This window comes from Anabrus simplex, chromosome 1 (assembly GCF_040414725.1).
Source record: "Anabrus simplex isolate iqAnaSimp1 chromosome 1, ASM4041472v1, whole genome shotgun sequence".
NCBI lineage: Eukaryota > Metazoa > Arthropoda > Insecta > Orthoptera > Tettigoniidae > Anabrus > Anabrus simplex.
In genome coordinates, this window is record NC_090265.1 from 1,199,715,821 (window position 1) to 1,199,729,158 (window position 13,338).

Here is a 13,338-nt window from a genome sequence, read left to right on the forward strand (position 1 = left end):
TCCAAAAAATATTTATATTTCTTTACTTTTACAGGAATTTCCAAATAACAGTTTTCAAATCTGTAATATGTTACATGTCTGAGATAATTTGCAGATATAGTCTTTTAAAAATTCACCCCATTTTTAACTCCCTTTCACCCCTATTCTTTGGATTATCCAGAAACGCAAAAATATGTGTTTCTTTATTTTCAAAGGAGATTCCAAATTTCAATTTTCATGTCTGTAACATCTTCAGTTTTTGAGATATAAGTCTCCACATAAAATGTGTTCAACCAGTTTTCCCCCTTTTTTCACCCCCTTAATGAGATTTTCCGAAAACAAAAAAATATACATGTTTCTTTATTTTTAAAGGAGATTCCAAATACCGATATAAAAATTCACACCCCCCCCCACACTTATCACCCCCTTAGCGACAGAATATAAAAAAAACCTCTCTTAGCGAGCACCTACATATCAATATGAATGTATCCCCAAAATTTCATTTCTTTATGTCCAGTAGTTTTGGCTCGGCGATGATGAATCCGTCAGTCAGTCAGGACAAGTTATTTTATATATATAGATAATAACTGTGTGACATTCATACAAAATATATGTAAGTAATAGACTTCGATGGGATAATCTCATATATATAACAACCAATTCAGGATCCTGATCTAGCTTGGTAAGATAAGTGGCTGATGATGCTTGTAACACAAACAAAACATGTCCCACAATAACTAATGTAAAACAAATTATATCTTAATCATAAGGATTGTATGGTAATGAATAGGTGGTTGTCAATAAACAAATTGCATTTTATAGTATAAGTGATTTGTTCCGAGCTGTCAGTGGAGAGATGGCATGGAATGACATTAGTAGACGAATAAGTTTGAGTGGTGTCTTTAAAAGTAGGAAAGATCACAATATGAAGATAAAGTTGGTATTCAAGAGGACAAATTGGGGCAAATATTCATTTATAGGAAGGGAAGTTAGGGATTAGAATAACTTACCAAGGGAAATGTTCAATAAATTTCAGATTTCTTTGAAATCATACAAGAAAAGGCTAGGAAAACAACAGATAGGGAATCTGCCACCTGGGCAACTGCCCTAAATGCAGATCAGGATAGATAGATATCTATCTATCTATCTATCTATCTATCTATCTATCTATCTATCTATCTATATACATATACATATTACAGCCAGGTACAGTTCTTGCAATAAGGAAGACTCTCTAATGACTGGGGGCAGCGTCTACTGTGACAAGAAAATTGCCGTGTGCATAGTGTGAGTTGCAAGAATGTTAGGGACAGAACAAATACCCAGCTTTCAAGCCAGGGAAATTAACTGTGCATGGTTAAAATCCCATAATGTCTGAGATTTGAACTAGAACCTTGTAGTCTGAAGACCAGAATGCTGCCTATTCATCCAAAGAGTCAACAAAATGGTTGCTAATTTAGCATACAATCTTATTGCCATAAATATTTCCAAGATATATATTATCAGAAAAACTCTGATCCCTTCATTGACGCTTTTGTGTGTAAGTTTCTTTGCTGTAACCTAGGTGAAACACCAGTTAAAGACAGTGGAAACTCATTCAAGATACAGTGCCATTTGTACCTAGTGTATAGAAGACATAATTCTGGCACACAGTAATAACAAGTGGAAGAAGATGGCAAAGACTTAGTATATGTAGTTAACAAACACTGGTTGGCTGGTTTTCTGTCCATGCAAAATTGTATATGCTAAATTGATGCTGTTAATTCCAGATAGAACCCTAGCCCAAAAATATATCTGCATTCAAAGTTTCAAAATATGTAGACACAGAACATGGAGAATTTTACATTTACACATTACCCTGAGATTCTTCATATGTTGTGCTATTCTGAGGAGATCCCTGATGGCCCGGACATTGATAGCAGCAGCAGTCTTTAGAGGCTCATCAAACCGTACAGTGGCGGCACAATGAAACACTACATTCACTTCCTGCTGAATGAGCCAGCGATCATCATCTGAAAGTCCGAGATTTGGCAGTGCACAGTCCCCAGAAACTACTGCTAATTTCTCTTCATACTTAGGGCATATCTGTTTCATTGCTGAGAAAACCTGTTGAAATAAAGAATACACCCTACATATAATACACTTCATTGTGATTCCATATTGATTTTACAATTGTATAAAACTTAGCATTTATTCATCTACATTTAATTTAAATTGGAAAATAAACAGTCTTTTTTTTTCCAGCAGGACATGTTTTGGTCCATTGGACCATCTTCAGCTGTAATTTTATATTATGCTTTACAGGTTACACATTTGATAATATTTTTTGAGATATACTGACCTGCAGCACATACATTATGAAGAGCGAGAATGGCTTGACAATATGAACACAATATTGCACCTTAGATGACAGAACCTTACCGGCCAAAATTCTAAGCTAAAATATTTCACATATTAGGTTTTGTCCCGGCAGCGACGATATGCTAAAACCAGTAAAATATCCTCTTCCAAGTCCCATTTTCTTGTATGTTAAAAAGTCCACTCAATGTATATAAACACTAATAACATGTTCTTTTCTATTTAAAACCACATGAATACCAAATAGAGAACATTATGAGAAAATAAACCATCTTCAATATGACAGACTTGTTAAAAACATCTTATGCACAACTAGCTTAAAAGTTTATATCGATAGTGAAAATGTAGAGTTTGAATAAAATGGTTGTAGAGAAAGATGTATAATTTCACGTAGATGTGAAGATGGCCTCAATTTGCTGTGCATCTCTTGCCAACCAGGTTGACAACGGACCAAAACATGTCCTTCTGAATTTTTATATTTTTTTGAGTGTCTAATTTGCAAGGGTAGCAGAAGGAGACCAAGATAACATTGGTTACACCCAATGTATAATGGTAAGAAGTGTGGAAACTATGTAGGTCGAGTCATAAATCATGGCAACTATTTTTTCCTCGCAAAACAGGAGACAACGCGGAAAATCTAAGATATGCATTTGGAAACGTACAGTATGGCACTAGATGGTGTATGTAAACAACAGTGTGGATCTAAGCATGCCCCCAAGCAGCAGCGGCTCCTGGGGGAAACTGGCGGAGGGGCACTACTTTTTCACAAATTTATGTACTCTGACAAATAAGTTTATGTGGTGTGTCCCTTAATATGGGATTAATTTGTTCAAACAGACATTGACTCAATCCATCCGCTGTCCTGTCGATTGGATTCATGAACCCCCAGAACCTTTCATGGACATGACCCTCTAATGCATATCGAAAAACAAGTACCAATTGGCATTTGTTTGGAACATCTGTTGTTTCATCTGCCTCTATTGCAACGAATTGGGATTCCCCATTTTTCGAATGAATTTGTTCCCTACACACATTCAACATACAGACGAGAAGTTCGTTCTGAATGGTCTTTGACGTGCCTTTAAATGCAGAAGCTTTGGCCAGGTGTTCTTCCACAGCAACGTCTATTTCAGCTGTAAAATGAATGAGACTTTTGAAAATTCCAGAATTTAGAGAATTTTCTGTCTCATCATGGCCACGGAATGCCACTTCAAATACGCCACAGGATTTTATGTACTGAATAATTCTGCATAATATGTGCCTATTTTTCCTAACCTGACCATTGTGTTTGTTAATGGATTGGCGATAATCAGAATCCAGTTGAGTTACCGTACTATATTAACTTTCCCTAGCACAGCTAATTCCATGCATGAATTGATATGTTGGGAGGAACTTTCGTGCTTTTCAACTTTTTCTTTCAAGTGTTTGAGATCGGTTACTTCGGTTTTCGTCCACGTAAGGTCGTGTCCGAATAACATGCACGGAAAACAGAAAAACGTATTCCTTGAATCACAGCCACACAACCACAGCCCTGGTTGAAACCTACGTCGATATTCGCGCCCTTTATATTGTCCGACTTGTTCTAGTTGTAAATGGGGTGTTGGTCGACCGAGTGTCTTTATCTCCGTCTTTTCAGTTAGGTGCAATTGAGAAAAAGGTCTGTTTAAAATATTACTCACAGAATTCATTGTACGTAACCTACAGGTTAATCATACCTGTGTGATATACCTTAAGCGACTCTTCATTGGGATTCTATATATCCGCACACAACCGTTGCCTACGAGATACATCTCGTAAGCAACGACACAACACACGACAGATTTACTTTGAACGACACCACCCTAAATATTACGAGATAGGTTTCTGACTAATTTTATTAGCCGGTACAGCACGTTTATCAGACCGCAGATGACAGACTTGGAACACAAATTTGAAACGGATGTTCTGCTCGGCGCGATAAGCCTTCGCGTATTTTCGGAACGTAGCGGGCTGGCTTCGGCAATGACCCAATCTCCCATTCAGTGCATGTTAAAAAACAGTTAGTTCCACGCATGCGTGAACGAAAATTACCTAAGAAAGAGTTAGCAGCTAAGAGCACAGGGCCACAATGACCGGCCAGCGAAGAGCCCATCAGAGGAAGCAAAGTACGTGTCTGATGAAAACATTGACGCTCTAGCTGCATGCGGCGCCTAATACCAAACTGACTGTATCACAATTCAAATTACCAGTATTTATAAAACCATGCATTAACAGTTACTTAGCTGGAGGGGCACGTGCCCCTCTGCCCTTTAGAGCGAGCCGCTACTGCCCCCAAGTTCAGTGTGTGAGTGAGAGCATCACAAAATGGAACTCAACAAGCAGGAGCAACGATCATATATTAAAATAGCAGTTCTCCACGGTAGAAATGCACGCCAATGCCATGCAGAACTGTGGGAAGCATTAGGTGTGCATCCCATGCCATGTCCATGGACACTGGACGGCCTGGGCGAGGCAAATCGGCAGTTGATACTCTACCCCGTTTGAACATCTCTACCCGCCTCGCCACTGTTCTATAGGGCATAGAGGATTGTGAAGGTGGTTAATTAATTCACAGAGAGCTGCAAACTGAATACTGAAAGGCATAATAGTTTATAATGAAGATATATATACCTAGGTATGTATGTATGTAGATTAATGCATGTTTACTGATATTAGGAGCAACAAATTGCACCAGCTTAACCCATGGCTGGTGAGCCTCAAGAATTCTCACCGTACCTCAGCCGACATGAGAATTCTCATTTTTTACACCTAATTTATCCTTGGTTGCTACTATAATCTGGTGGTGAAATTATAAGTTTTAAATGATGTAGTCATGGAATAAAGAGTATATGTACCATAACTGCTCTGAGGAAAAGGATGCTGCTTTGAAATGTATCACTGGTGGCAGCAGCAGCAGTTACTTGTTTCCAAGCATGTAATTTTCCTAGCTAAAAGCTCACTTCAAATTCACAGCAGTTTGTGCTTATTCTTCTGGTGACTGTACAGGCCAATTCTTGAGCAAATACATCTGCACATCATGCAATTTAGGGACAGGGAGATTTTGGCTGGGTTTGGCGAAGTTTGCATTTCTGCTGTTTCATGTCTGTGGCATTCTTGTTTGAACTGTTGAAATGAGGTGCAGATAGTTTGCCACCAAGGTATACGGTGAGTGCTTCCCAGGTTTGTGGGTTTATTTATGTCATATTTAAGGATTGTTTCAGTTGATCTTTGAAGCGTTACAAGGGGGCACCTCGTGGTCTCAAACTGGAGCCAAGTTCACCATAGGGGATCTGACGCAGTAGTCTTGTGTCATTCATACGACCCACATACCCTGCCCATCTGAGGTGATGGCCAATGACTAATGGTTATAGACTCTTAAAACATGCTTTCTTGAGAACTTCAACATCAGAGACATAATTTTTGTAGGTGAAAACGCTCCAGCCTTTTGATGGTATGGTGATGGTATAATGTACAGGTTTCACAGCTGCAGAGAAGTGTTGAGGTGTATCACACTGTAGAGAAATATTAAACAACCTGGTGAGTATATGTTCTAAGTTTGAGGTTGATATCTTGAATACTTTTTGACTTGAGTAGTTTGAGTGGAGCAGTATAATTTTGTTCTTCTTGGCTTGAATTGTCCAGTCAACAACAGGTAGCAGCCTCCATTCAGAGCCTGTCACTAATGCACTGATTGAACAGCACACCTAAAGACAGCCCTTTGCCCAGAAGACCATCTTATGGTAACAGAACACTCCAACTGACACAACTCATGCCATTCCACCAGTGTGGGTAGTATAGTAAAGAGTACCGGTAACTTCAAACAGCTATACCTGCAAAACAAGGAGCTCCCATGTGGAGAGCAAGATTGCTCTGCAGCACTTGAGGCTATGGAGACAGAGTCGAATCTATCCGATGCTCCTGGATGGTTCATGCAATTACCTGATGTCCTGCAATACAATATCTGAGTGTGTACAAAGCATTCACCAGTGTTGAGATCAAAGGCACATACTGATGATTCTAATGTGTGATAATCTTATCTTCCATATAGCAGAAATTTTAACATTTCAGAAATTACCAAAAGGAAGTTGTGGTAAGTTGACATCTGGGCATTCATAGGAAAATGATGTATCTGCGACTATGACTTAGAGCAATGAAGTGACACACAATGAACCCCATCTAATGCTAGGGCAAATCATTTTGTATTTATATTTTGTTATTATTCCCTAGAATGTTTTTATCAAGTTTAAGAAAGTGCGAACAGCTAAGTCAAGCCAAGTACAGCCCCATCGACAATCCGCTTGCTGTACTGTAGTCATCCCTCCAGCACTTGTATCATCTCTACTGTATATGACATCACATTGCTATTATGTTTGATTTTGTTCAGAAGAAACTGTTTCGTACCATTTCAACTAAACATCAATGAAGGAACATTGAACTTTATTTGTCTTCACCGCCATGTTTTTAAATTTTGGTCTTCAGCTACTTCTTGCAAGTTGTTACTTTCCATATTCACCAACAATTTTCAATGGGGGTGGGGGACAGATCAAAAGAGACAGACCAGGTGAGTTGGCCAAGTGGTTGGGGGCGTGCAGCTGTGAGCTTGCACCTGGAAGATAGTGGGTTCGAACCTCTGTGAATCCCCTGTTGTATTATAAACACTTGTTAGATCAATTAACATAAATGGAGGAGTGCATTTTCATGCAGTTGAAAGTTGAAGAATATATGTTGTTCATGGAATGGGGATAAAAACATATTAAAACATATTAAAAAACTGTACTGACCAATGGTAACTCATCACAAGTAATACAAGTATTGACTGTATGTTCAGTCGTCAGCCCTAAGGCCAGTTGGATCCTCAACAGCTCCACCATCAGCTGTCATAGATGGCCTAGGCATCACTGAAAAGGTGTACTAAGGAAATGAGGAGTGAGGTAGTTTCCCGTTGCTTTCCTCACTGAGCCAGAAGTTGCTATTACATATCAGTCTGCTGAGCCCACTGAAATGCATGCATCAACCGACCCTATGAGCAACATTTTCACACCATTCATAGCACGGACTGGCTACATAAGGAATGGCATTACTAGCATCACTCATACCTCAGTCACTTTCATATTGTCAAAGCCAAGGATAAGACTGACACAGGTCAATGAAAGTAACAAAATTGTTCTAGCCCATACCACAAGACATAGTGCATTGTAAACACTAGGTCTTGCCAGCAAAGTATTGATTAGGTTGAACTTAATTAATACTTTATTTTGTAATTAATCCTCAGATAAAGAATCTTTGAAGAGGTGCTGCAAATTCAAAGCATAATCTAGATTTCAAAAATGCATATGTAGGAGAATAACTGTCACAACCAAAATGTCATTTGTTACGAATTTACCTCTTGTAAACAATTTTGCCATTCAGAATCGTTTGCCGTTAAACTGCATACCATAACTGCTGCTTTGAAAGAAGGGTGTACAACAATTTTGTATTTCCTTAAATCCTGAAAACAGGTACCTAGCACCTACAACATGGAGCAGTAATAAATATAAGTGATGCCACTCTGTATCAGATGATGAAACATTGTACGGTACATGAAATCTATGATATGATAATTCTTTTGTTTGTGCCACTGATTGCCCTTTCATGTATAATGCACTGATGTCTCTGGATATATACAGTATAACTATAACAGTATAACAGTTCAACTTGAACCATGCAATCAACTTGGGAGTACTGTATATAACTCTGCTTGAATTAATGCATCAATGGTAGTGTTAAGAGAATTTTGATTTCTATCCTGTTATGTGTTTGTAGTGGTTGGTATCATGACAGCCCTCCCTTAAGTTTTGTTTCAAAACAGATGACAGTCGTGAAGTGTGCAAGGTGTGTGTTTTTATGCTCCAGTGGAAATGCTTTTGTCAATAATGGTGTTAGGAAATATTCCTGTACAATAAATTATTTTCCTTATAGATTAAGCTCCAAATTTATTATTACGGAACATTTTCTGGTGACCGTGACAGGACTTAGTTAAGATGGAGGAGCTTAAACAGTATAATAAGGAAAGATCACAAATACGTAGACTATTTACGAGAGCACATGGCGAGTTTCAAACAAAAATATCTGAAGCAGTCGTAGATGCGGAAGAAATATTGACATACTTCCGTATTTTAGAAGATAAGGCAATGCGGATGTTATCTTTGGATGAAAAGATTCAAGCACTTAGGGGTGTTGAAGAAACGACAGAAGAAGACGATGCCAAGGAATTCGACACGGCAGAAACGTACCGGGAGAAGTGGCTACAAGCTAAGGTTTGGCTCGAAAGTAATTTTCAAGTCAATTTATCTGTTGGTGGAGGTGAGGCCTTAGCAAGTGAGATCAAGACGACGAAGAAAAGGAATTTCAGTTTACCCAAGCTACAGCTTAAACAGCTCGACGGAGATAGAAAAAACTGGATTGGTTTTTGGGGACAGTTTAAGAAAATAAACGACGATAGTGATATCGACCCGGAAGATAAATTTCAGTATCTTCTACAGGCTACTGTTCCAGGTTCCATGGCTAGGGAGCTAGTTGAGAGTTTCCCTCCGTCCGGAGCGAACTATCAAAAAGCAATAGATCACCTGAAATCCAGGTATGCCAGGGAAGAATTACTTATAGAAGTATATGTCCGAGAACTTCTAAATCTTGTTCTGCTTCAAGCTACCGAAGGTAGTAGCCTTAGTATTGGAAGCCTCTATGATAAATTAGAAACACAACTGAGAGCTTTGGAATCTTTAGGTGTCACTAGTGATAAGTATGCAGCAATGCTGTATCCTTTGGTGGAGTCTGCATTACCAGAAGAGGTTATGAAGGCATGGGAGAGAGTTCGTGTATCTCATATATCAGAAAATGATCACGATCTTCACCTAAGCAAATTGTTACTGTTTATAAAACAAGAAGTGGAGAGCGAAGAATGTTTGTCACTTGCTCGCTCTAGTTTTATTGTGAAGAGGGATGACATGTTATGCAAGCCAGGTAAACAAGAGAGACTTCCCACTGCTGCTGCTTTGTACTCAGGTGAGGGTCAGAAAACTGAAACAGGTTGTATCTGGTGTGACAAGAGTTCCCATAGATCTGCTGATTGTTTTAAAGTGAGGAATCTCCAGAATGGAGAGAAGAAGGATATTTTGAAGAAAAGGGGTGCTTGCTTTCGTTGTTTAAGGAAGGGTTATAACTCGAGCAAATGTAAAGCATTTGTGAAGTGTATGATTTGCTTAAAAAGGGATCATTGTGCTATCTTATGTCCTGATTTAGTCACTAAGAAAGAGGAGAGGGAAAGTTCAAAGGGAAAAGATAATCAAAATAATCAAAACACTGAGACTTTAACTGCCTATCAAAATGCAGAGACGCTATTACAGACTCTTGTTGTGAAGGTTTCTGGTAGTGAAGGACCGGTCAAGCTTGCACGAATTTTATTAGATTCTGGGTCACAAATGTCTTACATAACCAAAGAAAGCGCTAGGAAGTTAGGACTACAAAAACTGGGAAAGGAAGTGATGTCTCATTGTTTGTTTGGGGGTGTAGAAACTAGCAAAGAGACCCATAATGTTTATGATTTAACACTACAAGCACTAAAAGGGGATTTCAAATGCACAGTCTCGGTGCTTGATAAGAAAATATGTGGTTATGTTCCAAGGTTAGAAACTCAACATGTTTACCCTGTTCTTGCAACTAGAAACATTCAGTTAACAGATGTTGGGGTCAATGTTCCAGAGGTGCATTTGTTGCTTGGAGCAGATGTTTTGGGGAAGCTGCTTACAGGAGTTCTGATTAAGCTGGATGAAAATATGTATGCACTGGAAACCAGGTTAGGTTGGACAGTGATGGGTCAGCGAGATCTGGCTAAGGGCAATCAGTCACTAGTCAGTCTCACTTGTGGTAAAGCAATGGATATATCAGACTTGTGGAAGTTAGAAACTATTGGCATAAAGGACCCTGCAGAGTCTCAGTCAAACAAAGAGATGGAAGAGGAAGTCGTGAAACACTCCATTGAAACTGTAAGGATGAATGAAGAAGGAAGATATGAGGTTCGTCTCCCCTGGAAGGATGGCCATTCAGAATTGTTGGATAACAGGAAGTTGGCTGAGAAGAGGTTGGAAGCAGTCACTAGAAGATTGGTAAACTTGGACAAGCTTAAAGATTATGATGATGTGATTCAGGAGTGGATAGAATGTAGAATCATAGAGACTGTAAATGAGAATGACGAGGCGTCTGGCCACTATTTACCGCAGAGAGCAGTAATTAAGGAATCAAGTTTAACTACCAAAATTAGGCCCGTGTTTGATGCCTCAGCAAAGGACAGACATAATACCAATATAAATGGTCCGTTATTGGACATTATAAATTTTCCAGCTAACTCATTCCTGGTTGCCAGCGTTTCGCCCTCGTGTGCTAGGCTGGGCTCATCAATTGGTACCTAGCACACCTACCAAGACGCTGGCTAGTGCATACCGGGGAGGCCACTGCGTAGGCTAATTGTAGCCACCGGCAGTGCCAATGCACTATGAGATACTTTGTCTCATTATCAAAAATTGATGCCTGCTTGGCTATCAGATGATATAGATGTTGATTCCCATAGGGAATCTGAAATATTTGTTCCGAATGAGTAAATTTATAATACCAATATAAATGGTCCGTTATTGGACATTATAAATTTTCCAGCTAACTCATTCCTGGTTGCCAGCGTTTCGCCCTCGTGTGCTAGGCTGGGCTCATCAGTTGGTACCTAGCACACCTACCAAGACGCTGGCTAGTGCATACCAGGGAGGCCACTGCGTAGGCTAATTGTAGCCACCGGCAGTGCCAATGCACTATGAGATACTTTGTCTCATTATCAAAATTTGATGCCTGCTTGGCTATCAGATGATATAGATGTTGATTCCCATAGGGAATCTGAAATATTTGTTCCGAATGAGTAAATTTATAATACCAATATAAATGGTCCGTTATTGGACATTATAAATTTTCCAGCTAACTCATTCCTGGTTGCCAGCGTTTCGCCCTCGTGTGCTGGGCTGGGCTCATCAGTTGGTACCTAGCACGCTTAAACCTCCAAGACTGTAAAACATACTTTTGGAGTGACTCTACAGTGGTGCTCACCTGGATCAAGACGAAAGGAAACTGGAGTGTATTCGTAGGAAATCGTTGTGAGGAAATATGCAAGTTCAGTAACCCGAAGGATTGGCATCATGTTCCAGGGTTTTTAAACCCTGCTGACCTACTACCCAGAGGCATGAGCGCAAAGTTTCTGGTAGAAAGTAAATGGGGCTCAAGGATGACACTGAACGATGGCCTAAATTGGACATTGCGGCTCCTGAGGATGAAGTCAACAAGGAGAAGAGAAAGATTCTCATAACGAATGCAGTGTTTGATAAGGAAGAGTTTACATCGAGACTCTGCTATTTTTCTAGTTACCATAGAACGTTATGCATGATTGGCTGGGCACTGAGATTTGTCTACAACCTACGAAACCGAGATGCCAAAAGGAATGGAGAACTATCTGTAGAAGAAGTAGTCGAGTCAGAAAAGTGTCTGATAAGATGTGTTCAAACAGAGAACAGAGAGATCATAGAGCAAAAGATGAAAAAGAAAACTCAGATTTTTGAAGATAGTCAGGGAATTCTAAGGCTGCGAACAAAGTTAGCCTACTGTGATTATACAGAAAACTTCAAGTGCCCCATTGTGCTGCCTTCAGATAACATCATCGTTGAGAGAATGGTGATGGAAAAACATTGCCTGTCTAAGCACGCTGGACTTCAAACTTTATTAACAATGCTTAGAGAAGACTTCTGGATCATAGGAGGAAGAAAGTTGGTTAGGCGAATCATAATGAGCTGTGTCAGATGTAAGAGGTATCGGTCTAAGTCAATGGAGACACAATCTGCCCCCCTTCCCAAGGAGCGAGTTAACTGCACCGCAGTATTTCAAGTCACCGGGGTAGATCTTGCTGGACCATTGTATCTGAAGACTGGAGAAAAGGCGTGGCTCATGTTATTCACCTGCGCTGTCTATCGAGCAATTCATATTGAGCTTGTCAGGTCTCTGTCAACAAACGCATTCCTACAAGCCCTACGAAGATTCATTGCTCGCAAGGGCAGGGCGTCGGTTATCTACTCCGACAATGGCACAAACTTCACAGGGGCTAACCACGCTTTGCAAGGGTTAAACTGGGAAGAAATAGTTTCCAGTTGTGTTGTAGAAAGAATAACTTGGAAATTCAACCCTCCCACTGCTGCATGGTGGGGAGGGTGGTGGGAAAGGCTTATTGGAATGGTGAAAGAGCTACTTCGTCGTAATTTGGGCAAGGCTTCGGTTACTTGCGAAGAGTTAAGCACGATACTGTGTGACTGTGAAGCTATTATAAATTCACGGCCATTGACATATATATCCGATGAATTACACGATCTGAAACCACTGAAACCAGCTGGTTTTCTTCATGAGATACCCAGCACTGATGTGCCAGATTTGGATGCTATCGACAGAAAAGGAATATAATTAAGATGGCGTTATCTACAGAAAATGCGGGACGATCTTCGGCAGAGGCTCCGCAAAGAATACCTGGCTCTTCTTATTCAACAGGGAGGTAGGACATCCAACAAAGTGAACGTTGGAGACGTTGTGCTGATCGGAGCTGATGACATCAAACGAGCCGATTGGCCACTAGGTATCGTCCAGGAGGTGTACCCTGGTAAGGATGGCGTCGTCAGGGTTGTCGAACTGAGAACGGCTGCGGGCGAGAGGGTGCAGCCAGTTCAAAGGCTTTATCCATTAGAAGTCGCCTCATCAGATGAATCTGCAGTAGTGCAGAGCAATCGGCCAGATTCTATCCTGGAGATACATCCAGAGAAGGCTTCGCACGGATCATCGGATGCAGTGGCAAATCCACAAGTGAAGTCTACAAGAAGTGGTAGAATAGTGAAAATACCAAAACGTTTGGACTTATAAATACTCAAGAAGAGA

The 13,338-nt window shown here is 40.1% G+C and overlaps 1 protein-coding gene across 3 annotated transcripts in view; it reads right to left on the reverse strand.

Moving 5' to 3' along the window:
* Positions 1-13,338, reverse strand: part of LOC136858191 (fatty acyl-CoA reductase wat) — a 224,001-nt gene that overhangs the window by 71,494 nt on the left and 139,169 nt on the right. For all 3 annotated transcript variants that reach the window (XM_067137555.2, XM_067137556.2, XM_068225441.1), the window contains exon 3: positions 1,837-2,085. In XM_067137555.2, coding sequence (XP_066993656.2) covers positions 1,837-2,085 — 249 coding nt within the window. The remainder of the gene's footprint in view (positions 1-1,836; positions 2,086-13,338) is intronic.